Source organism: Aspergillus nomiae (genome assembly GCF_001204775.2).
Source record: "Aspergillus nomiae NRRL 13137 chromosome Unknown contig00190, whole genome shotgun sequence".
Classification (NCBI taxonomy): domain Eukaryota; kingdom Fungi; phylum Ascomycota; class Eurotiomycetes; order Eurotiales; family Aspergillaceae; genus Aspergillus; species Aspergillus nomiae.
The window spans coordinates 1-24,583 of NW_015378245.1; the positions used below are offsets into that span (position 1 = coordinate 1).

General features: G+C 49.0%; 10 protein-coding genes across 10 annotated transcripts; 5 read left to right on the forward strand and 5 right to left on the reverse strand.

The window, feature by feature from the left end:
• Window positions 1–311: 311 nt before the first annotated feature.
• Window positions 312–1,561, reverse strand: ANOM_006677 (class I SAM-dependent methyltransferase; the record flags this gene model as incomplete). The annotated part of the gene is made up of 3 exons (XM_015551933.1): window positions 312–569; window positions 663–1,102; window positions 1,183–1,561. 3 exons carry the CDS (start codon window positions 1,559–1,561, stop codon window positions 333–335), a joined length of 1,056 nt encoding a protein of 351 aa, XP_015405669.1. The 3' UTR covers window positions 312–332.
• An 812-nt stretch (window positions 1,562–2,373) lies between these two features.
• ANOM_006678 (uncharacterized protein) lies at window positions 2,374–4,219 on the forward strand (the record flags this gene model as incomplete). The annotated part of the gene is made up of 4 exons (XM_015551934.1): window positions 2,374–2,686; window positions 2,809–2,904; window positions 2,971–3,448; window positions 3,514–4,219. Coding segments are annotated over 4 exons (1,572 nt in total), but the record flags the coding sequence as incomplete, so codon positions are not given.
• A 584-nt stretch (window positions 4,220–4,803) lies between these two features.
• Window positions 4,804–5,648, forward strand: ANOM_006679 (cyanamide hydratase; the record flags this gene model as incomplete). The annotated part of the gene is made up of 3 exons (XM_015551935.1): window positions 4,804–5,029; window positions 5,089–5,376; window positions 5,434–5,648. 3 exons carry the CDS (start codon window positions 4,804–4,806, stop codon window positions 5,646–5,648), a joined length of 729 nt encoding a protein of 242 aa, XP_015405668.1.
• Window positions 5,649–7,948: 2,300 nt separating this feature from the next.
• On the forward strand, window positions 7,949–8,446 carry ANOM_006680 (GFA family protein; the record flags this gene model as incomplete). The annotated part of the gene is made up of 2 exons (XM_015551936.1): window positions 7,949–8,014; window positions 8,099–8,446. The coding sequence occupies 2 exons, from the start codon at window positions 7,949–7,951 to the stop codon at window positions 8,444–8,446; spliced, it is 414 nt and encodes a 137-aa protein (XP_015405679.1).
• A 1,209-nt stretch (window positions 8,447–9,655) lies between these two features.
• Window positions 9,656–10,390, forward strand: ANOM_006681 (uncharacterized protein; the record flags this gene model as incomplete). Its single annotated transcript, XM_015551937.1, has 1 exon — window positions 9,656–10,390. The coding sequence occupies one exon, from the start codon at window positions 9,656–9,658 to the stop codon at window positions 10,388–10,390; it is 735 nt and encodes a 244-aa protein (XP_015405675.1).
• A 2,364-nt stretch (window positions 10,391–12,754) lies between these two features.
• On the forward strand, window positions 12,755–13,684 carry ANOM_006682 (oxidase ustYa family protein; the record flags this gene model as incomplete). Its single annotated transcript, XM_015551938.1, has 3 exons — window positions 12,755–13,115; window positions 13,192–13,279; window positions 13,348–13,684. The coding sequence occupies 3 exons, from the start codon at window positions 12,755–12,757 to the stop codon at window positions 13,682–13,684; spliced, it is 786 nt and encodes a 261-aa protein (XP_015405674.1).
• A 380-nt stretch (window positions 13,685–14,064) lies between these two features.
• On the reverse strand, window positions 14,065–15,414 carry ANOM_006683 (uncharacterized protein; the record flags this gene model as incomplete). The annotated part of the gene is made up of 1 exon (XM_015551939.1): window positions 14,065–15,414. One exon carries the CDS (start codon window positions 15,412–15,414, stop codon window positions 14,065–14,067), a length of 1,350 nt encoding a protein of 449 aa, XP_015405678.1.
• A 1,475-nt stretch (window positions 15,415–16,889) lies between these two features.
• ANOM_006684 (translocation channel protein TIM22) lies at window positions 16,890–17,602 on the reverse strand (the record flags this gene model as incomplete). Its single annotated transcript, XM_015551940.1, has 3 exons — window positions 16,890–17,225; window positions 17,296–17,391; window positions 17,486–17,602. 3 exons carry the CDS (start codon window positions 17,600–17,602, stop codon window positions 16,890–16,892), a joined length of 549 nt encoding a protein of 182 aa, XP_015405670.1.
• Window positions 17,603–18,310: 708 nt separating this feature from the next.
• On the reverse strand, window positions 18,311–20,023 carry ANOM_006685 (DUF4048 domain-containing protein; the record flags this gene model as incomplete). The annotated part of the gene is made up of 2 exons (XM_015551941.1): window positions 18,311–18,470; window positions 18,564–20,023. 2 exons carry the CDS (start codon window positions 20,021–20,023, stop codon window positions 18,311–18,313), a joined length of 1,620 nt encoding a protein of 539 aa, XP_015405677.1.
• A 1,486-nt stretch (window positions 20,024–21,509) lies between these two features.
• On the reverse strand, window positions 21,510–23,827 carry ANOM_006686 (STE20 family serine/threonine-protein kinase). The gene is made up of 6 exons (XM_015551942.1): window positions 23,639–23,827; window positions 23,509–23,576; window positions 23,276–23,443; window positions 22,624–23,225; window positions 21,905–22,570; window positions 21,510–21,836 (listed from the first exon to the last, which is right to left on the reverse strand). The coding sequence occupies exons 1-6, from the start codon at window positions 23,685–23,687 to the stop codon at window positions 21,566–21,568; spliced, it is 1,824 nt and encodes a 607-aa protein (XP_015405671.1). The 5' UTR covers window positions 23,688–23,827; the 3' UTR covers window positions 21,510–21,565.
• Window positions 23,828–24,583: the final 756 nt, after the last annotated feature.

A 24,583-nucleotide genomic window follows, 5' to 3' on the forward strand; every position in this document is an offset into this window, starting at 1 on the left:
ATGGGGTTTTGGATGCAGGGAAGCTGCTCTGGTGGTATTGATGGTATTGGTGGTGGTGCTTTGGTGTGGTGTAGCTCCGGCCTTTTGGTTCGTGACTATTGTTGATATTGAAGGCTCTTGGGAATGGACATTAAGTAGTATCGTTGGATTAAAGTCTTGGATTCCTGAGCTTATGAATGTGGTTTCGTGTACATATCCAAGTACTACTAGTCGCTCATTTATGTCCATTATTGGCTCTTAGCAACAGCAGACTGTAACAGATCATGCTTATTAGGTAGTAGGTTTAGGAAAGGTCGTTAATCATCATGAAGCACACACCACCTGAACCACCCCTACTCGCTCGGTCTCCTTCCCCACACAACATGAAACTTGCCATAGATATGCACCCTTGGATCTCTTAGCTCTTTCCGCACAGAAGCCAGGAAAACCGCAACCTCCACCGGAGACCATCCGAGGACCCTAGTGCAGAGTGCAAGAGCATATGACTCGAGACTCATAATCATGACCTCGCGATGGAACCGACCGGCTTCTTTCAGTCGCTTTTCTTTGGCCCAGGGACCCATTGGGAACTATGTATGCCAAGTTAATGTCTCATAAAACAAAGGGATACCATATAGCGAAAGAAATATATAAATGAGGGTAGAACAGGATGTAAGACCTACCTTGTAAATTTTCTCCTTGACATCCGTAAATCCCGCGTCTATCATCTGTTTCTGGTGCTCCGCCGCCACATTCATCGGCCGGTTGAACTTCGTACTCGCATCAATCAGCAATCGGAAGAACTCGCCCAGCGAGGGTGCCAGGTGAAGTGTATCGTCGTCGGAGAAATGCTCCATCTCAAAGTCGGATAGTTCCAGCCATCCGCCGGGCTTCATGTGTGCATAGGCTTGACGCAGCAGCTTCGGCCAGTCGGCGATCGAACCGCCCAGGTCGCATGCACGAATGAAGTCGAAGTAGTCTCGTTTGAAGGTCCAGTCGGCTTCGACGTCGTCGACGAAGAATTCGAGGTTCGGAGGGACCCAGGCGGGTTGGATGGGGCTGAGGTCGGAACCGATTACCCGGGCGTTGGGGTGAGTGTCTGCGAAGTCGATGGCCCAGATACCTTTGATGATTTGGTTAGGGATGAACGAATAGATTTCCCGGGTTAAACAAGGGGGAGGTGTTTGGAAATGCAAACCATACCTGTGCCGGTGCCAATGTCGAAAACGTGTTCAACATCTTCTGGGATCGGGGCGTGGAACAGATCTCCGCTGAAGTGCAGATTGCGAACGTGGTGTAATAGGTCCTCGCGGTCTTGTTCTTGCTCGTCATTTGGTAGCACGCACTGCCCTTCGCGGTAGGAGTGGTATCGGCGGCCGTTCTCGTACTTGTAGTTTTTCACCTCGGAGAGCAGGGACGTGGCGTAGCTTGGGCTACCGGTGCTGCCAAGCGCGGAATCTGTCGGTGAGGGATCGTCCTCCTCTTCCTCGATTTCTAGCACCGGGATGGTGTCCTCAGCTCGCTGGACATTGCGTTCAGGGGGTGCTGATGTTGTGTTCAGGGCGGTCGGCTCTTCGGCCATCTTGGTGAGTGAGGCCGTGGATTTCTGTGGGCTTGAGGAAATCGCCTGGATATGGCCTGAGGGCTACATACTCGTGTAGGCTCCTGAGGGGAAGGCAGTCTCCGTCCGCCAACACTCTTGTCTTTGATGACTGATGACTAGGCAAGACAGGTATGGGGTGATGCCGATCCGGCGCACGAACTTGGCTAGCATAACGGTGAACTTTGCCTATCCGGGCCAAGGATACAGGGGTGCCCTTGCAACTACACCTATAATTAAACGTCCTTTCAAAGGAAACCCTTCTCTTGGCAACTTGCATAGCACTAAAACATGCATTTAACTTCCATGGTAAGCGGGATCTCGGGATTTGCTATCACATCCGTTAAGGTTTGACTGGATCCCGCTGTCATATACTAGTCGCGAGCAATCGTTTTAATTGACCACAATGAGCCAGACTGCCTCCAATTGGGTAGTCCTCGCGTAGCACGGAGAATGAAGGCAACTATGCATAGAGTCCAGATCGGTCACTGACATGGACCTTGCCGCTCGCGTCGCCCTTATGGACCATGGCTGGAAAGAGACTAGTCTACCCGCGGCCCGGGAAGCCGGGCTTGGCGGCTCATCACTGGCGCCACGTGGACAGAAGGGGAACTTGCTGGAATTGGTTGCACCTTCCACGCCTCAGGCCATAAGTACCAGTCACGTGACCGTCCATTCCCCGCTCCGTGCATTCAATGTCGGCAGGATCTATTGCATTCAATAGCCAATGACTGCTTCCATGTTTCAATTAGTTTGCCTTCGATACGGGCTGCATATCGAACTAGGATCACAGGATCAGTCTTCCTTCGACAAAGCTGATCGTCATGGAGAAGTCCTGTTACACTTGTCGCCGCAGGCGCATCGAGTGCGAAATGTCTGAGCCACCATGCAAGAAATGCAAAAAGGCCGGACTGGAATGTTTCCGAAAACGGCCCTTTCGGTGGGTCGAAGGTGCAGCCTTTCGGGGTAAGAAGAAAGCTTCTTCGGCCAGGGATGCATCTGTTGCTGCCACGAAGCGCAGCCTAGGATCACTAACAGGAGTGGGTCTATGCGCCAGGAATATAACTAATTCCGAGTCAATAGCTGTTGTTAACCCTGTGGAGCATGGTAAGGATATCCTTGATCAGAATACAGAAGTTATTGGGGGCCATTGGGGGAGCATGGAAGGGGGGATACCATATCTAGCGATATATATATTTTCGACTAACGATGTGAATTTGATACCGCAGGAAGCCTTGATCCATCTATTCTTAATGTACCAGTAAACCCGGATGATCCCTACGCCTCAGGCCTAGACAAGGTTTCCAAATACTACCTATACTACTGTAAGTATGCTATTATTCTTCCTAGCGCCGAAGTCTATCCCGAGTAAGCTTTAACTCCATATGCAGACAGCAAATGCGTATGCAAGCTGTTCGTTATGTACGACAGCAAGAGGAACCCCTTAAGAAGTCTAATACCCGCGGCATTGAGCAACCCAGTCTTATTAACGTCCATTGTCGCCCTTTCAGCACGTCATATGGCCAATGGAGACCAATCGTTCTATGAGCTTGGAACATCAACCTTTCCCACATTAAATGACGCGCAGCAAAATGCTCTTTGGTTTAAGTGCAAAGCTATACAAGAGATATCGTATGCTTTGAATGAGGAAAAATCATCCAAGCAAGATACGGTAGTCGCGAGTGCATTTCTATTGATCTTTCTGGATCTCTTGGAATCTGGAAGCGACAAGTGGAATGTTCATCTGGAAGGCGTCAAGAAATTGATTACTCAGATTCAACCATCCATGACATCACAGACAGGTGCTGAGCAGAGCCTTGGGGAGACTGTCGAAGGGATACGTAACTTTATCGTCAGGCAGATCCATTTGTAAGTGAGCCAGTGAATAATCTCCTGGTTTATAAATCCTCCTTGCTGACCACCATCATCATCAGAATCAACACACTTGGGGCAACATATACACGTCCTCAGCTATTGTCCAACACGCCCTTGCTACAACAGTCCACCACACCCCTCCAGATGAGTCTTGATCAGTCGTATCTAGGGTGCCCGGAGCTTATATTGGATGCTCTGCGCTCTTTTTCAATTTGTAGAGACATGCTCGCTGGCTCAGATCCCCTCGACAGAGGCAGCCTGGAATCATATACTGAAAACGTCAGCAGAGTACTTGGTCTAACGCAAACTTTTGACTCCCGGGCCTGGGTATCAGACCTACCACAACTACATACCCATTCGGCACATGATACAGATATGTTGTCAACATTGGGAGAGGCATATAAAGCTGGCACCCTCATATACGGCATACGCGTTCGAGATGCTCTTACCGGAAGTACAACACCCCTCAATGACTTGGTATGTGGATTGATTGCTATAATTGAGGCCATGAGGTGTGACGAATCATTATTCAAATGTATACTCTGGCCTATGTTTGTTGCGGGCTTAGAATCCCGACAGCAAGACCAACGGGACTTTGTCATCAGTTGTCTGGAGAAATTCTGGTTCGAGACAAAATGTATCAATGTGGTTAACGCTGCGAATATTTTGAGAAGGTTCTGGAAGATGGATGATACCCAGCAGACGTTGTCTTCGCAGTGGATATTTAACATCGGTCAACTGGGACGCGATTGGCTTCTTATATAAGGCACTAGTATACAGACGTCGCCTTCTCGTGGCCTCAGTTACAATGCACATAACTAAATAGAGTTCTACTATACCTATCCCCCTAGCCGTACTAGTTTATCCTTGTTTGAAGCACTCCATCATGAAGGACGCGTGTGACCTCTAGGACTTCCTAGAAAGGACATTATATTTCGTGGGGCAGTCTATAACGGAGATATGTCGGCGGAGCCACGGATTTGACTGAGTAAACTGAAACGGCGGCAGACATTTCTGTGTCTATAATATCAACGCCACATTCGTCATGAATATGAAGGCGAGACTCAAAAAAGGCTTGTTGTGATGATTGGTGGTCACAGCAGCCCCACACATATTTACTGCCCTTTATGGAAATAAATGCCCCACTAGGGTTGATGTATGTCATGCATCTTGCGACTTCAGTATCTGGTTCTTCAGATCATTGCTGAAGATGAATTATCACTAGAGGTTATAAATACCACTCATCTCTCCCCGTAGCTCTCAGCCTTCATTCCAGCAAGTGTCTTACAAGTGATTCTCTAACCCAATCTATTGCCCAACTTCACAAGTCTATTGACCCTTTTATTACCATGTCATCCACCAGGGCAGCTCAAGTCGAAGAATACGGCTGGACAGCTGTATCCTGCGACCCTCAGCAGCGAGCTGCTACAAGACCACCTAGAAAGCCCCCCGTTCCCCAGTTTGTCAAAGATACACATCTTCCCGATACCACTCTCGTCAAAGATGCCATGGAATATGTCAAGGCAGAGCTACCCGCCCACACCTTCAACCACAGCATGCGTGTCTACTATTACGGTACGAATGTTTCTCCTTCCCCAAAATCAATACTTCTGCCTACTTAACTATATTTCCAGGCCTTGCAATCGCCAGACAACACTTCTCAGAATGGAAGTTCAGCGACGAAACCTGGCTCCTCACCTGCCTCTTCCACGACATTGGCACCATCGACAAATACACCCAAGACGTCTTCATGTCCTTTGACATCTACGGTGGAATTGTCGCTTTGAACGTTCTTAAGGAGAAGGGTGCCCCAGCACCCCAAGCCGAGAGTGTCGCAGAGGCCGTCATTCGTCATCAGGATCCGGTCAAAGTTGGGACTATTCACTCTATCGGCTTACTTATTCAGCTCGCTACGCAGTTTGGTATGTCTATTTACTATCCTATACTAGGAGTGTTTATAGTTTCTGACAAGTATCTAGACAACCTTGGCGCTCACAAGGAGTATGTCCACCCCGATACGGTGGAAGATGTGAATCAGCATTATCCCCGTCGTCAGTGGTCGAAGTGCTTTTCGAGTAAGTTGAGGGAGGAAATTGGGCTCAAGCCTTGGTGCCATACTACTGCAGAGGGAGAGGGATTCCCTGTTGGGATTGAAAATAACACTCTGATGGAGCCTTATGATGGACGGTTTTGATCGAACTATGACCACAGATACCGTGGAATGTTTAATCTAGTTGATAAATAGACCGTTATACTACTATGCTCTCTTAAATGCATTAAGATATGTTGACGCGGGGTCCCAAGCAGGCCTAGCACTTACACGTTTCCTTCCTTAAACTTGTCGTTATCTAGGCTGAACCGTGAAGATACAGTCAACAACTCCTTTCCCTACGAGCTTTTGCCAATATATCCCCATTTCATTCATGTTGCAGCAGAATCTAGCTCAAGTGTTACACAGACATATTTTGAGAGGCAAGAATATGGTTTACAAAGAAGACAGGGTTTCAGTCCTTCGAGAGATCTCGCTCCAGTAAGGTCGGGGTGCCGCGAGGACAATGGCATTTGGTATCCATAATCATCTACCTACCTGTGGTCATCCTCTCTGCGGTTTACCAACGATGATTCGCCAGCAGTGATCCCTGTTGTACAGGAGGTGTGTATGACCATGAGAAGGAATTTGGTTGGATCGTGGGGTATCCTTACTCTCTAGGTTGCTAGGAGAATCAGCACAGGTCTGAGTGTTCCTCAGACCTTTTTGTGTTCGCTTTCATTGACCCAACGGGTGTCCTGGTGCCATCGCAGGTTATGGCCTTCACTAGCTCAGCGCCGTGTGCAGTGCTCTCATCGATCCACCGCCAGCATCTGGTCATTTCACCAACGCACTTGTAAAAGCCTATTCTCAAAGGTCACTATATCTTATGAAATATCTAGTGGAGGGGGGAAATGCCGATGCCAACTTACAAGTTAATAATGAGTGGGGGTCGCATGGCAATGCACTGGCCAACGCGGTTCGAGCACACAACTTGGACTTGGTTAAGTATTTAGTGACCGAGGCACATGCTGACGTCAATCTAGAGCTCCGGTTTGCATCCCTGGGCACCGCACTTGGTGTGGCCATTGAATCTCGTTCAACGGATATTGTCGGGTTCTTGATGGATGAGGGCAATGCGAATATGAACCTCCAGTTTACCCTGAAGACTTCAGGTTTCGGCAGTGCACTTGACTGTGCTATAGGGCGGTCCGGGACAGGGATTTTGGCATATCTGGCATCCCATAAAACAACAGATGCAAATATCGAGCATCTGCAAGGGCCTTACGCTAACCCATTAAGTCGTGCAATCTGTTATGGATATATAGACGATATTCAAATTTTACTGTCGGCCGGAGCATCAGTGGACTTCCGATGGAATAACGGATCACTTTTAAGAGTCCCACGGCCCGATCCAGATCCTTCAAGGCCTTTGTCTTATAATATGATAGTCTCTGATGCGGAAGAAAAGGCGGTAATTGATATTCTACGAAAGGCGGATCCAATCCAGTGGGATGATGAAGCTATAGAAAAAATACCTTGGGCCCTTTGGGAGTCAGAAGGGCCACTGTCGATATAGCTATCACCAAATTGTATATTGTTGATTATTGCACTAGGCACAGGATAATAATTACTAAAGCTGCATGAAACTCCACTGTTGCAATTATCCTCCGTGCTCATCTGTCAGCAGCCCGTGCATGAATAACTCACATGTATCGTCATGTTGCGTGGTGAAAGTTGAGGCAAATTATTATTAGTGCCTCGCACAGGTTACAAAACATCATTATCTACAGAGATAAGGAACTAGACCTTCTAATTGGCGGGATGTAGATCTCAAGTACACCAGGTATGAGTCTTCGATGTCCATATGGCGTCCTTTATGACCTGGCCAGGCTTACAGCTTGTCCAGCTCTTCATCCAATTATGCCACCTGTCAGTCAGGTGTACATTCCACCCAATGTTTGCCGAAAGTCAATCGAAAGTAGAGTGTAGAACCAGGCAATGCGTACCACGGTTTGAACCAAAAATAGTTATGATAGAGCTTTTTGACTGGAGCATAATCGGATTACCCAATCAGCAAGAAATCATAGCTCCGCAACTAACTATTAAATTCTTGTGTCAGTGGGCTGACTTCAAACGAGGCTCTTCATCAGCTATGCGAGTTCGAATCTCGGCCTGTGTCGACCTCGCTTCCATTTTCCAACGTCGGTAACTTAAATCTGGCTGTTTATCCAATTGAACGGGTCAATACTATTAATCTTTTGCGATCCAAAATCTAGACTCCTCTATATGCCATTGAGCATGTTGAGCTTAATCGCATCCTTGTAGTTAGAACAGTCTGGCCAAAAGCGATAGGTTATATATCAGTATACTCAATCGCATCCATCTATTCCCATCGCACACACACACACACACGCACACACCACTAAAGCCTCCTGTTACTATACCACTTCATAATCACCAAAATGCCAACCGGATCCTGCCTCTGTCAAACAGTCAAATACGAGTACGACGTGGAACCCGCCTTAAAGGTACCTATCAGTCCCCATTCTCCCTTGCATAATGACCACCCATGAGCTACACAAAGACAGCCAAAGCTCACTTTAAACTTTTAGGCTGTCTGTCACTGCCTAACCTGCCGCAAGCTCAGCAGTGGCAGCTCGGCGAATGTACTTATTCCGGATAACCATTTCCGAATCACATCTGGTTCCCCCAAAACGTACTCTATGATCCATGAGAGCGGGATGCACTTGACGACGCATTTCTGCGAGAACTGTGGAAGCTTGCTCTACAAGACGGGCGATCGCGAGGAATTTAAAGGATCAGTCATTGTTCTGGCCGGGACATTGGATCGTGCGGAAGATTTTGAGAAGGCTAAGCCGGACGCGGAGCTTTTTGCTAAGCATCGGGTGGGATGGTGGCCTCGTTTGGACTTTGCTTCGCAGATGAATAATTTTGATTAGGTATGACGATAGTCACTGCTAGTAGGAGTTTTGTTCGTTTGTTTTTGTTCCCTGCTTTTGTTGAAACGTGTGTCTTGCTTGTGTGTGGTGGCGATGCTGGTTTCCTTGTGGGCACTTGCTGTATGTCATGGTTGGTTCTTTATGGTTGTTAATAATCAGTCTAATGGAGCTCGGCTCTATAATGGTCTACTGCGAGGTACCTTGAGCTACTAGCCAGATTCGAGATAGCAAAAGTGTGATACCAATTCACTCGGTGTGATAGTTATGTCTTTGCTTGACCTGGAAGAGTTACTCCGAGTAAAGTCCACAAAACAACCTATATCATGTATAATGCACGGGTAGGAGCTCTAGATACGGCTACCTACCTTCTCGTCAAAGTGTAAGGCACAGCTTCCAACATGTTACACTTTATGGCATATCCAGGTCCCGTGAAATATCACTACAGCTCCACAGAAAGCATCCACCAACCCTGATGGAGCAACTCCACCGAGTTCCAGAATCCATATTGGCTCTAAGGGTAATAGAGCGTTTTTTTCAAACGGTCAGCTCCGCCGTCATGTCCAATTAGGGCATTTCGATGGTCCACACGAGACATCGCAGTACAACCAATCGTGACATTCTCACGAGCTGCTAGTATCGTTCAATTCGACGATTATGACAGCACTGAATAATCTCCCTTTCATTATCCGAGCAAGACAAGACGGTTGGTTCCTCGCCTATGTCAAGGATTGATGAATGCTAGCAATGTATCTAGTATAGTTCTGTAAGGTGGCCCTTTCTCCCTGTTTGGCGAGGCGTACTAGACGGAGACATTATCGTATACGAGTACGCCTTTGTGCAAGGAGGACAGAGCTCTGGTTTCCAACCACGTCATACTAGAACCGTGGCTTATGTGGCAAATGCGCAGCAAATCGTCTTCTCGCCAGCCAGTTGCCCCGTGACGATCGACGGCCGTCCATGGATGCTCAGCCGCTAGTCCGTAATTGGAAAGCTCGTATTCCCTCCGTCCAATAAGGCTCCGCCAACGGAAAGCTTATGATAAGCGAGTACGACGAGGGCGCAGCATTGATACAACCATCTATATAAACCAGGGCAGAGATACAGCTCTTGATGAGTGATTCTATTTCTCATTTACATGCCCTATATATATATGTTCATCTACAAACAGTCTAGTCCTATATTATCTCCATCAGTTTCACAAGTCCAGACATGGATTCCAAACACGAATCCAAAGAATATGCCACCAGCATCCACAGTGTTGCGTCCACCGCCAGCACACTACTGGACATATCGCAGGCCAACTTCCTCCAAGGCAAGCGGTTTCACATCGAAGCAAAGGGTATTCGCGCACTGCGCCCGCCTATGCCCATGAGACAGAATGAGATCCCGATTTACACCGCCGACGGTGCCCTAGCATATACAGCCACCAAAGACAAGGCCTTGTCGAGTCACACCATTCTCGCATCACCCAAACACGGCGACCTCTTCTCCATTGACTTTAGGCCAGGAGGCTGTCCCTGGATCCGCTTCTTACATTGTGTAGAAGGGGACGTCATTCCGCCGATTGCCTTGCAGTGCAAATTGACCACGCGGACCACGTCATTTACGCCTCCGGGTGGGGGATGTAGATGGGAATGGAAGTATTCGACAATTACCTCACCAGATGGACGCAAACTGAAGGCCTTGTGTTTGGAAAGGATTGATGGGGCGGAATGTGCAAAGGTTACCCGGATTGCCTATCTTCTCCGGAGTCCCGATACGCGTGCGACAGGTTCGTCTGGTTGTTCTGCTGGAAATGGTGGTCAATTGGTTCTTGATCCTGATGTCAACCTGAGCATGGTAGAGGAGGCTCTAGTTATTGCAACGTGCTTGGTCATGCTGCGTAGGGAAAGAGATCGTCGCAGGTTTATTCAGGCTATGGTTATTGGGGGTATGGGCAGCTAGGATGGGCTTCGTTTTACTGTACTACAGGTAACAATTTTTGTTATTTAGAGGTTTTGTCGGCTTCTTACGCTTATCATGAATAATGTTTTTATCATTTATCGTATGTCCAAATAAAGACAAAAGTAAGACCCTTTCATGGAGGTCCTACAAGACACACTTCAGGGAACCCGAAAATAAAAGTCTTGCATTTCAACTCAAGATAAACAGCTTCGTCAATCATATCTTATCTACCTGCTTCACTGTTTTAACCAAAGACATCCAGTGCCTGCATCTGGCCCAGCTAGGCAGTGCACCAAGTATCCAGCTCAATGACTCCACTGCGTTAAACGTTAGCACCACAACCAGGGCATGGAAACAAGATGAACTTGCCCTCGTCTGAATCACATAGTATAGGGGGAAACTATCCGCTGCAGTTCGGGGTACCTATTCATGACCTTCTCCGAATACCAGTCCAGGGTTGGTGACATCCAGACCGGGCGGCAACTGCACACCCTATTATGTGGCCATTAGTCAACTCACTCTGTTAGAAATCAGGCAATCTTACCCGCTCAGCAATTGGCTTCTTCAGCTTAAGACCCTGTTTAATTTTAGTTAGAATTCCTCTCAACGCGTCTAAGCAAGCCTTACCCGTTCTCTGATCGGGGTATTAGGCAACGGTACACCCTTTTCATTCAACAGTTAGTACTCTATTCAAGAAGGTTGGAAATCATATTGTCTTACCCGCTCAGCAATAGAGCCTTCCGCAGAAACCTCTCCCTTTTCATTCATCTATCAATAACCAAATTGGAGAGAAATAAGAGTCATGTAGTCATACCCGCTCATCAATTGCGCCTTCCCTGTAAAGACGTCCCTTTTCATTCCATTATCAATAATCAATTTGGAGAGAAATAAGAGTCATGTAGTCTCACCCGCTCAACAATTGGCTTCTTCAGCTTGTAACCCTGTTTTATCTCAGTTAGGACTCCTCTTAACAAGTCCAAGAAAGACTTACCCGTTCTTCGATCGAGGCACTAGGTAACCGTACGCCCTTTTCGTTCTCCGATTAGCACGAGCCCAATATCACAAGGCACGATACGTGTCATACCCGCTCATGGATCGAGTTATCCGGAACAGGAGCTGCCATAACGGCTCCGGCGAAGAGCGCAAGCAAAACAGCGGAGAACTTCATTTTTGATTGCGGGATGTATCAGGTAAGATCGAGCGAAGGTGTCGATGAGTGCAGTGTGAGAAAAGATCGATTGTAAGCTTTAGATGAGTGTGTGTTGGTCATCAGTAAAGGTGGGATGTTTGCCTTTATATCAGCCTCGGTGTATATTGAAAAGGTCGCCTCCCACGAGACCACAGAGAACGTATTGCGTGATTTGGGCCATGCACGCAGTAGATCATGAGCGGTGAGTACGCTCAGCTTGACTTTGGCAAGCCTTGTTTAATGGATCAAGGTAGATCTGAGTGGTGATTCGACAATACCCGTTGCATTCACCCGATTCGAATGATGGTAGTGAAATCCGTGTATACATGAGATTCGTCAAGTGAGGGATGAATGGTCATCTGAGGTGGCTATGTGGGTTTTGCCATAAATGATCTTGCAGTTCTACTTGCATGACTGGATCTTCTTGCCAATGACCCACAAATTTACATTCCATGGTGCTAAGCTTCTGAGAAATCAGCGAATCGATGCACTGTCCAGAGTGCGCTTATATTCGTCGCTTAAAAGAACGCATGCACACTAGTAGAAAGTACTAGTAGCAAGGTGCAGCTCAGATGTGCCTATTGGCCAGGTCAATCGCTGCATGGTGCAAGCTAACTGTTAGGGAGTTGTTGCTATGCCCCTAAACTGGCTCCTATTATGTTAACCACATTCGATCTCATAAATCACTACTAATCTTACGTGTAATCAGATCGTCGAGTCCATAATCTGAGATAGCAACAGCCCACTGATGACAGGTCACAATGGCGTGTATAGGCGGACATATCATATCATCCCGAGTAGAGGCTACTTGACCGCTAGTTGCTGGCTCGAAGGATCGCCACGGCTACCTGCATGATAAACATTGACGATCACCTCCCACTGCATGATCTATGAGTTCTCACTACTCTAGCTCGTTCCTATGCCCAATAGACTTGCCTGGTGCTCCAAGCCCCATCCGACGATGTTCAAAACCCTAAAAGCCTTGCATTTGTGACGCCACCCATTCAGCTAGGGGCTCACGTACTGATCGCCCATGAAGCATATCCAAGACCGATCAGCCCTCATTTAGACAACCGTCTCTAATATCCCCCAGAAAACACAATTCCCCTGTATCTACCCAGACCCAACCCTCACCACCCACCCTGCTATCAGAAATCCAACCCCAACCCACCAAAATGCCAATATCCTTCAAACGCATGAGAGAATACACCTACGAGAAACTAAACAGCAACGAACCCCCAAGACCATCGAAAACAACATTCAACTGGCAGGTCGGCATCCCATGGGCCCTCTCCGCAATCCTAGCCCTCTTCTCAGGGTATCTGCTATTCCATCAACCAGCAACGCACGGGGCGTATCAAACCGACTTTGCAGACGTGCGACCATTCATCGCCTACGAAGAGCGCACTTTCACCGGAAAGTTCTTCTACAATGACGAGACACAGATGATAGAACGAGAAGTCGATCCCACCAGACCCCAGTATGCGGGTCCGCCTAGTCCGGAGATAGACGCTGCGTGGGCTGAATTGCTTCGCGGTATATACTCCTTTCCTGCCAATCAAGGATGTATACATCAAACCACCACCATCCTAACATGATCCAAAATGAATAGGAGAATTCCCCGCGATCACCGAAGAAGAAGCCGCGCCCTTCAAACCAGGGATCAAAAAGTTCCCAGACACAGATAATTACCACTTCGAGTAGGTTCCACCTCAATTGAACAGTATCTAGCGCTTCTATCAGAGCCCAGTTTTGACCCTAAAGCTAGATTGGACGTCTTCCACTCCCTCCACTGCCTAAACTACATCCGCATGCACCTAGATAAAGATTACTACTCCGCTCACCTCGAACAACACGACGGGTTTCTGCGGAACGCGTCCCATATGCCGCATAACTGGGGCCAGGTCCATCTGCATCATTGTCTCGACCAGATCGTGCAGTCTGTGGTTTGTCATGCGGACTTGTCGCCCGTGCCCATGTATGGGTGGAAGGGGGTGCCGGTTTTCTTGGGCGTCGGGCAGACGCATACATGTCGGAAGTGGGAGTCTATACGGGAGTGGATGGATGCGAGGAATGAGGTTTCTAGGCCGCTTGAGGAGAAATAGAGGGATAAGTGTAGGTTTGGGGAGTTTGGTAGAGGCACTTACTATTGCTTGTATATAGGTATGTGAATTGTTGTAATGAACAACGGAATTGGCTAAAAGCTGGGTGATCTCAACATACTTTGCGACACAGGTACATCGACCGGCCAGGATAAAAATGCCCGGACAGTAGATGGTGACTTGTCGGTCAAAACTTCAGCTAATCTACATTGACCCCAATCGTAACCTACAAGCCGCACGCCGGTAGGGTGTGGAGCCCTCAGGCCACCTGATGAACAACATAGAAATACGTTTTCTTGGAAGAAGGCGAGGAATAGGTGCTACTGTTATGTGATAGCATTTTAGAAAGCGGGGTTTGCAAAGGCTAGAGCTGACACATCATCTCAGAACTCTACCCTCTGGGAATAAGCTACAGTGCGTTGGTTAAGCTGGGCTGCACGCTCCTCGGTCGAGACATATCGAGTCCCATTCGGAAGGACTGAGGCTAGTTCAGACAGTGCTACCACCTGGACATCAATAGCAACGGAGTCAGCAGACGATGAAGAGGTGTCTAGCCCTTGCCAGCGCGCCATGATAGTACCCTCATGGAGCCCGGTCGTATTGACCCAATTATAGACGCCAGGATCAGTCAGGGATACTACAAACGTGTAGGTCCCATTGGCGTTCGCGACGGCCTGGTTGCTATTCAAACTAACCAGACTACTGCCCGGATCAACAGTGATCATCCAGGGATTTGTCACCGGAAAGACAAAGTAATCTGCCTCGCCAGGGGTGAGGGTGGCCACGAGGGCTTCCTCCGCGCTGAGGTTGAAATGGCCAAATGAGCTGGCTTGGCTGGTCAGCGTGCCGAGGGAGCTGGACTGACTCGGGGCTGAGAGTGTGTTCACTGCGTTTATCATCGTCTTCAGCCCAAGTGCTCCAACGCCGTAAGTCACAATGGATTCTTGTAGATTCCATATCGCATCGCTGATTATCTTCGCCCTGGTGATGGCGTCATGGCCTGTGGTATTACTCACGGCTTGCACCGTGATATTGTCCGGCGTTTCGGAGTCCCAATTGCCTAGGTTGTTGCGAATCAACAGTTGCACGGCCGAGGAAGTGGACTGGATGTGGTTTTTCTGACCATCGGCAGATGAGCTGTTAATGGTGATAGTATACGAGCCGTCACTGTCGACTATCAGGTCGCTGCCCGCCAAGTAGCCCACAGTATTCTGAGAATTGGGGTCGCTGATCAATGAGAAGCTCACATCGGTGGGACCGACTGAGTGGCGGTAGCCTGTGACAACATAATCGACGTCGTCGTCGATGGGAATGGTGCGGTAGATGCAGTCGGGGTTATCGTAAGAATATCGTCCACCGGGAACATCCAGTCCGAACCAGCTCCGCGGGCCAGAATCGACCCAGTACACCTTGGGGTGGTATGGATCGTTGTTCACGGCCTTCTGAACGGCGCTGAAGACTAATTCCTCAATGCCTGCATCAAGGCTGGAAGCCGCCTCGTCGCTAATTACAATGCCGTGAGCTGTCCGGTAGGCTGCCTTTGCCTCGGCCTTGAGGACCGTGAACGGATAATCTTGATAGATCTGAATTGCAAGGGCATCGAGCTCCTGCTGGTCGGATGTAGCGAGAGGATTCCCGGTTGGTGTCTCCGGGGCTGCTCTTACACTCCAGGCTGCACTGGTCACTGCAACAGCAGCGATAGCCAGACCTTGAGGAACAGGAAAGAATTTCATAATGCACAGTTGATGCCGAAGGTGCGAGAAGAGATCGAGAGTCAATGCATTAGAGGGGGGCGTGCAGTCACATTCGAAAGCAGCTGAAGTGCTCGCTTATATACTGCACGCTAGGAAGCCATGTCGCTAGCTAATTTTCTTGCGCGATTTGGATTGTGACATCCCGTACGGCATTCTGCACCCGAGCATAATAATCAATAAATTAATCTCTTCATCTTGCAAAATCAGGGGACGGGGAGCCAATCTTTACCATACTCACGCAAGCTAGCAATGTTGCCATAACCACTCATGAAGAGGTGATCGCTTAAAGTCCAGCGACACCCGATCTAAGATAGTGACATCGAACTAAAGCAATTCCAGCTTTTAGCATCCTTGGCCCCGCCCAGGTACGGGTTCAGAGCGGGCGTTCCGAGGTTGCTTATGACATTCCATCCAAAACATTTGTAGCAGGCCCATAAGTGAGTCTTCAGGACTGTGAATTCTACTAAGCTTTGCACTTGAAAGTAGAAGAATTGCACCCTAGCATATATGTCTAGATATCAGCATTTACGTTATCCCAGAGTTAAAGCCTGCCATTTCTTCAGGATATCAACAGAACGAGGGTTGCGCAACAGCCACCCATTATGACGATCACTCACATTTACATAACTTTTCTGGGCCTTTCATAAGTAGGTTGCATAAAAGTGAGAAATCATGATCTAAAAACTACATATTATTATTAGCCCCGTACACGTGCTCTAGTATCTGTGTCTATTAACCAAGTTGCACCTGAATCAGCCCTACTTAAAGGGAGTTCAAAGTGTCTACAGACCTTCCCAATAAAACAGATAATCAGATCGCAGCCATCTCTAGTTTTCAAGTGGATTACTGTCAGAGAAAGGCGCTCTATTACTATTCTTTTGATCTTTCCTCTGATATAATTATTTCTGGTTTCCAAGAGGACTCGTAAGTATTTTCCTAATATTGCTCTCTATATGTATTTTCCAAACCATTTAGATACTTGGGTGTGGTTTTTAAAGTGACATAGAACTACCCTATGGCTCCACCACCATAGCGATGAACTGCAGTTGAACATTAGCCTCTTCCCCGTGGACGGCGCTTGGAATCAATATATTGTTGTTAGAGATTACTGGGTAGAACTGCATAACCCTCCGATATCTTCTCAACTCAATATTCTCAACGTACAAGCAATGCATCTTACCAAAGAAAGTTCAACTACAATCCCACTCCGTAACAGCGTAGTAAAGCGTAGATAGTCTATACAATTCTAACCTCATATACACTATAATACAATCGGAGCAGTGAGTCCCATAGACCAACATCATACATCACAAACCCCCAACCAAGAGAGCAGTGATTCCACCCCCAAGAGCAGAAGAAGCAAGAAACCCCAAACGCCCAAAAAATGCCGCTCTATCCCAAACAAAAACGCCCACCCAGAATTATGTAGACTCTATACACACAGCCTCAGCCACCTACTCCTCACTCGGCATCCTCATATAAGCATCGATGGCCGCACTAAACGCCGCAAAACCCGCACAGCCAGCCGCAGCAGCCTGAGGGCCCGCCTTCGCACCGAGAATGCCACCCGTGATACAGCCCGAGATGACACTGTTTGTGAGATCGTTCTTGGCGCGCAGGCCCTCGACGCAGCATTCCGTGCCCGAGTACAATGCACCGACGATACCGAAGTTCTTGGCCGACGACCAGGAGCGAGAGCCCATGTCCTTAAAACCGCGGCGGACTTGTTCGCGCCAGGGGAGGTCCATAATGGCTTTTCCTTGGGGAGTGAAGGTGGAGTCGTAGGACATCTAATCCGGATTTTCATTAGTATTTCCTTGCGGGAGATTGGGTATTGGGGTAAGGGTCACTGGAACATACACTAGCCATAAACAACCCAAACACACCACCAAGACCGAATCCCATCGTACCCGAAATAACAGTCTTCACGGGACACGATTCCATAGCCGCGTGCATCTGTTCTCGTTAGTCTATTCTGTCCCTCCCTCTCGCTGCATTGTATTTCCCGCGTCCAGGTGCCTGACACGGGCTCCGGAGTATATTGACTAACCGCTTTCACCATTGCCTGTTCCTGCTCACTCATGCCCTGCATTCCGGCGCCGGGGAGTCCGACTCCTGCAGTTGCGCCTGCGGGAGCCATGCCCGAAGTCATTCCTGGGATGTTCATTCTGAAGTTATGTGGTCGTGTTGTTCCGAGGGGTGGGGTGGTGGAGTATCCGGGTCGATGGGTGATGAGAGGATTATGTGGTTGCTCCGTAGCGTAGGCAGAGGGTATCAGAGCTAACAAAGGAGTGTGTGGCTCGAAGAAGTCTGGAGGTGAAATTGCGATCCCCGGACTTTTTGCGGAGATGAGATGGCGACTCGCAAATTTATTTACGGCGGGCGGAAAAGACCTCTTATGCAGCACCTAGTCACGTGATACAGATACTACCCTTGGTGTTTATTGGTTTGTTTATTCATGGCATTCTACTTCGGATCCATGGAACGTGTTCTGTCAAATTCATTCATAATAAATTTTATTGTATTGGACTGTGATCTACTTCTGACATGTATCTGTATAAAAACATCCCTTCTGTTCGTCAAAGAAGTTGTACAAGAAAGTAACCAAAAGTAGTGAAAGAGAGACAAGAATGAAAAATGAAAGGAACGTCAGTAACAGAACGCTGGTCGTAAAAGGCATTGGGATCAATCATAACCCTGCGTTATCCGTATTGTCTCATGCTCAAGATCTAATATATCAGTCGCGCCAAACAAGGCTAGATCGTGCATGTTCATGTCCATATTTACAGTATCCCGGAATGAAGTGGAAGGCCCTGAAGGGAAGAATAGAAAGAAGAAAGTGTCTGACTTAGTCGTTCTTGAAGGGAGGAGAATCCTACGCAGGCGACAGACTGCGCTCCCATTCGGCCATTAGGTGGGCTGCGGTGCGCGGCAACTTCGGGGATGGCATATCGGCCATGGCCGGCCAGGGGATGCCGTCCGACACACTGGGATCTGGGACAGAGGAGTCGTGGAGTGGGCGCCAGTCACCAAAGCTAATCGTGGTAAGCGCATGTATTGTTGCACAACCACACTGGCCGAATTACAAAAGGCAGGGAGGGGAAGAAGAAAGAACAGAGACAACTCACCTAGTACTTGTGCGGGGACTACTAGGAGTCATCGGAGACTGGTCTTGCTTCGATTCCCACGTAGACTGACTCGACGAAGGGGTATGCATTTTCTTCGGTTGGGGAGTATCCCAGTCGTCCCAGTTGTCCTCAATGTCGAGACGATTGGACCCGTTTTGCGCGTTCGGCCCGCTTGGGGTGGTGGAGGCTCTGTGAGCTTTCGGGGACTTCTGCCCACTTGTATCAATGCCGAATTCACTCCAGAACGACGAGTCTATGTCCGCCGATTTAGAGTCTTTACCAGATAATTTCGCTCCTGCACCTTTACTCCGTGACGAAGAGGCGGATCGCGACGATACGCTTCCTTGCATCGACAACCGGTCTCGGCTTCGCGAATTCGAGCTTCGGGACGGCACCGCTCTCGATTCGGTGGCGTTGATTCCTTCCTCTCCCACCGTTGCCTGCCGGATATCTTCCAAGAAGGTCCATAGACCCTCGCGCAGATCGGATGCCATCTGTTTACCCGTGCGCATCAGCGCCTCCCGCGACGGGGGAGGCATCGTTTTCCGCCACTGCGCGATCATGTCTTCATTCGAGCTTAGAGCCATCGGACTACGCTCGGCTGACGGCAGGGTCGCCGCTCGTGGAGCGCGGCCCAAGCGATCTTGATCGGGCTGGCCATTTCCTGACTCCGAACCTGGCAGATTGGGGACAGGGCCCACAGTGGGTGAGAGCAAGGACAAGGTCCGCGTATGAGAACCTTGAAACACCCGTCGTCCATTTGCAGAGATCTTGGTACCCTTCGCCGCCGCAGCGCGCACACTGTGACGGCGCTCCAGCTCCCGGCTGAATCGTGGTTGTGTTACCGAAGGGCTCTCCGAGCTCGCCACACTGTGTTCCCTGCTGTGGAGGATCGTCTCGTCGGCTCCGGGCCGGTCGGGGGATCGCAGGGGAATCAGCGGTTCGGCACGGTGACTGATATCGATACGTTTCTTGGTCTTCTCGGATGACTCCCACTGCCTTTTCAACGAGTCCAGCTCGCTTTCGGCCCGTTGGAGCTCCTCGCGGAGCTCCAGCACTTTTCGTTCCTGCGAGGCAATGGCGGTCAGGAGGCTGGACCCGTCATCATGGTCGTCGAAGGTTACGGGGGTCCCGATGGCGGGGAGATGAGACTGTCGAGTCGAAGGCCGGGTCACAGGCGTCATGGAACTGGGCTCAGCGACGTTTGAATCCAAGGCAGTCGTCAGGGGAGGTACGTTGATGGGAAAGTTGAGGGTCAAGCGTTTCTTATGGCGTGCTGCCCCATGGGGACGGGCGGGGAGCGAGGTACGTTTCTGCTGGCGGATTTGACGTTGGTGCTCGAGCTGTTCCTCAGTAAGATCGGTCGCGGACATGGGATTGGAAGGATGGTCCAGCGAGGAGCGTAGCAATGGTTGGGATGCTTCCGGCGCAGGTGACTCGGTTCCCGTGATGTCTCCCATGACGTTGGATTACAGTCGGGGCTCAGGGAGTGTGAAGAACTGGGGAAAGGACAGGATCATGACATAAACAGTAGCAGAGACCGTGATGGAAAATACTATAAAATAAAGATACAAAAAACACCAGTTCAAGTAGAACAACACGCCAAAAGAATCGCAGCGGATTGGGTTGGCCAGAAAATCAAAAACAAAAACAATTCGTTCCAAAAGAGTGGAAGAGAGAGTGTGAGAAAGCCAACGAACAATCCTCCGGCACAAGATCCAACAGACGAGGGAAGAAAAGTAATTAAAAAAAGAACAAGAGGAAAGGGACAACAAACTTCAATCGGAGAAAATAAAGGTCTGGCCAAGTGACTAAAAGTAAAATTAGAATTAGTGTCAACGAAATGAAGGTGTGGTTTTGTCTCCTGAGCAAGTTGCAAGAGCATTTTCTCGTTGCCCATGAGGCGGGTCGAACGCGCATCCCTTCCGTGTCCAGCTCGTTCAGGGGGGAAAGTGATCGCCCTCTCCGCCGAGTGATTGGCCGTTTCATCGTGGCATTAAATATAATCCCCCGTGACGATACTCCGTCCTGACCGTATTGTCAATTTCCCATCAATCTCCATTCTTCGATATGCAAGATTTGCTTCCAATCGAGTCAAATGACGATGGCATACCAATCAAGGCCACATGGAGTTGACAGCCGCCTGCAGGGAGTGACAAGTGAAATACCGAGTTAAATCGCCGTGTCTCTCATTTTCCACCCACTTTTCATTGCTATCTGCACTACCTCATTACAACGAGATATCAATCGGCACGGGTCCGTATCCACCCCAGCTTACGGAGGAAGTCATTATTCCCGCCGGTCTAGATTTTCTGCTGATTCTCGTCCTTGCCTTATTTTTGGCTTTCGATTGTTTCTAACCGCAACTCGCACTGCCAATTACGTACATATAAATTCAACAACAGCAATACAAAGGTATATCACATAGAACCCCCATGGGGTCCTGTTTGAATAGTTAAAAGGGGAAAGGAAAAAAAAAAGAAAAGAAAAAGAAAAAGTATCAAAACAAGAAGAGAAAATCCAATAATCACAAAGTCCTCAAAAAAATTCACCAGAAATGAAACCCAACACATACGAAACTCCAAGGCCCGGTCCGTGATCTGATGGGAAACAAAGAGAAGAAATAAAGAAAATTCAGCGCCGAGGTGTGCACTTGCGAGATTGTCCATCCCACCCCGTCCTTACTGAACGAAAGACTGCCGGCATGGTTTAACATGCACCGCTCTCGATTCGGGGTATCATCGACCTGCAGCTAACCCCTTGCAAGGATGGAGGCAGAGGACACGAGAGAACGAATTAGGCCCTTATGGGGCCAGTGGTGGGATCCATATGAAGCGAGCGTAAATTAAGATCGTAGCGGAAACCAGGCCGAACAAGAACACCGGATATGTGAACGCCTGGAAGATCATGGGGTTTTGTACAGCATAACGAATGAAAAAGAAAAGAAAAGAAACAGCCCCTGAAGGATTCAGGAAAGAATGTTTCTGCAGGGCTCATTACAGTTAGATCCCGGGCCAGCGATTGCGCAGCCCTTCGGACCACCGCTGGTAGAGCACATCCGACAACTGCTTGGTATGCTCCATTCCAGGGACTTGTTGGCCCGGAAGATTGGCTAATTGCGCCGGTTGCAAACTGGGATCAGCTACTGCCGTGGATTGCCGCCGTCGGTGGCTTTTTAGGTGCGGGTTGTTTTGTGCCAAAACTAGACGTGGTCTCTGTGGGGATTCGGGTGGTGGAGCTGCCTGTGGGACAAGACCTGACAGCTTTGGATCACTGTTTCAAAAGCTCCGTTAGCAAATGCCGATTCCGTCCGTCACGGGGAACCTGAGCTCGAAACTTACCCTTGAAGCTTTTCGTTCATGATCTTAAGAATGTGGTACAAGCCCTCGGGATCCACCATTTCAAGATCACTCCAGGCCTCTGCGAGCCGGGAAATCGCCTCTCGCTTTTCCTGGTCCCCAGTGGTCCCCAGAACCTCCTGGCAGGACAGGCCAACAGCTTTGCTGTATGCCCGTCGTCCGAGTTGTGCTTCCTTGCTGTTCGGCTCCGAGAACAGTGTCTTCGGGCTACTGTTCTCATCAGGTCCACAGGAGTACTGGGAGCTATACGAATTTTCGGACGGGATCTTGTCCGATACCCGACGAAACTGCCGGACGGTCGATGGACTGTTGCCAAAGGTCAAGTCGACGCCCAGTGGCTGCTTGATTCCACTGGAGCGCCGCTTCCTATAGCTTCGCCGCGTGGAAGGACTGCGCTCAGGGGCCGGGGTTCGTCTCACCGCGGTATTAACCGCGCTATTTGCTGCGCTAGTCGGAGCGTGCTTCGGCAGGGGCGGAGGGCTGGAGATGTGCATGTCGTTTATCATTTCCGATGTTTCGTCGTACAGGAAGTCTTGGGAGTCTAAGTCATTTTCGTCCACGTATGGGTCCTCCGGGATTTTCATGGTAGGTGCTTTGACAGTGTCGAAGACCCATCCGTCGTCATCCTTCAAGTGCGTGATGGTATTCCTAGATCACGATGTTAGTGGATATCATGTGTGAGCCAAGTCGGATGCACATACAAAGATTCAGCATAGTACTTGACGTTCCGCGTCACTCCTCGTCCAGCATCCCAATCCTGTTTCCGATGGATCAGCTCTTGTAGCGCTTCGGTCTTCCCCGCATTCCGGATAAATTTATGTCGTAAAAGATCTTTTGCGCTCGGTCGACGGTCCGGGTCCTTGGTGAGACATTGGGCGATAAAGTCCTTAAAGGTATTGCTGTATTTATCTCCTTCCAGTCGGGGAGCCGGCTCCTTCGGGATCAGAAAGAGTACTTTCATCGGATGAGTGCTGGCATGTGGCGGCTCTCCATTAATCATCTCAATAGCGGTAATTCCCAGCGACCAAATGTCTGCCTTGTAATCGTATCCCGACTGCTGAATCACTTCTGGTGCCATCCAAAACGGGGTTCCGACGAACGTGTTACGTTGTGATTTGATATTGATCAGCTGTGCCGCCACGCCAAAATCCGCCAATTTGACCTTTCCGACATGTGAGAGAAGCACATTCGCAGCTTTGATATCGCGGTGAATCTTTCCTTCGCTGTGTAAGTAATCCAAGCCCTGTAACAGCTGCTGGCAGATAATGGCAACATGTGCTTCATTAAAAACGCCCGGTTTCAGCTTGTCCTCATTAGCAAAGTTCCGTATCAGACAATGAGCGTGTAAATTACCAGGTCAAGACAAGACCCTCCGCCTAGATATTCCATCACAATCCACAGCTTATGACCCCGAAGAAAACTGGCTTTGTATTGCGTCACGAAGGGACTCGCGCACGTCGCCAGCACAGAGATCTCCTGTTGAATTTCTTGGATATCATCTTCGCTTGACTCGAGATCGATCTGAAAGTAGCAAACAAAGTCAATGTGAAACTCTCCGAATCGAAAACTGCACGCGGTGAACCTACGTGTTTGACCGCAACAATCTCTCCAGTCGACTTTTCAATGGCCTTGTACACGATTCCAAAACTGCCACCTAAACACGCAGAAACAATTAACCAATGTCATTGAGGCCATCCTGCGACGGTTGCAGCTTACTGCCCAACTCCTCCATCATCTGGTACTGGTTCGCCATATCGTCCGCCATGTTTCCGGATTTGTCGGCGCCTCAGGGGGCCACAAAGAAAATGAAAAATGAAACACAAAGATCAGAGATATCAGGAGACAATGAGCAACCCGTACAGCCAGCCAGCTAACCGTGTCCGGCGAGACCTTGGAGTTGAGCTCAATGAGTCGAGATTATCGACCTTGGGAAGGGCGCGGAGAGGGAAATCGAGATTAGAGTAAATTGGTTGCTCCCGTCGTATCCAATGGTCAGCTGCCGCTCTTTTCCATGGTTCGCGGAAAACAACAGGCGGTAGCGCATGGCAACCGCCGCCTGAGGCACCGAGTGGACCCTAAGGTTCTGCACGATTAGATAATGCCCCGCATGTGGCCTCAGGCTGCAGCCTGTAGCGGTTTAAATTCCCGGAGACCGTCGGCCAATCGTATTATGCTCCAAGTGACCACCGAGGTACTCCACCATATGCGAGAGTATCTCTCAAAGAGCACGATTTTAGCTAAGAACCTTGGCATCCATTCAATATCATAGCCGCTTGCGAGATACTCTTATTCGAAGTCAATCATTCCACTACTATGATCTTAATTCTATCCTTCTTCTTGAGCAAAGAAGGCCGGCACAGGTCTTATTGTGGGAGTTATAGGTTCATCAAACAAGATCCCTTATGATTGGCATCGCTCACAGAGATCGACAAAGATCAATACGGTCGTTTAGAATACCATCCATTAGATCACCATCCTGAGCTAAAAGATCACCAGCAGCTTGAACAACCACCCGACACATTGGTTGTAGCCCACAAGTATTGGTAAATATCATTGTATGTCTTCCAGCCATGTTCACAATTTGCTCATCTTTGGGAGTGGCACCTCCCAAGCACCAAAATACTGTACTCTAAACTCATAAGCAGAGCCTGTGAGTATCTC

Bases quoted from the DNA above. Each gene is read 5' to 3' on its own strand.
- ANOM_006686 (XM_015551942.1), bottom strand. From the start codon at position 23,687: ATGGCGGACGATATGGCGAACCAGTACCAGATGATGGAGGAGTTGGGC. The intron at 23,444-23,508 runs GTAGGTTCACCG...TGCTACTTTCAG, and splicing joins AGATTGTTGCGGTCAAACAC to ATCGATCTCGAGTCAAGCGA. The intron at 23,226-23,275 runs GTAATTTACACG...AATGAGGACAAG, and splicing joins GAGGGTCTTGTCTTGACCTG to CTGAAACCGGGCGTTTTTAA.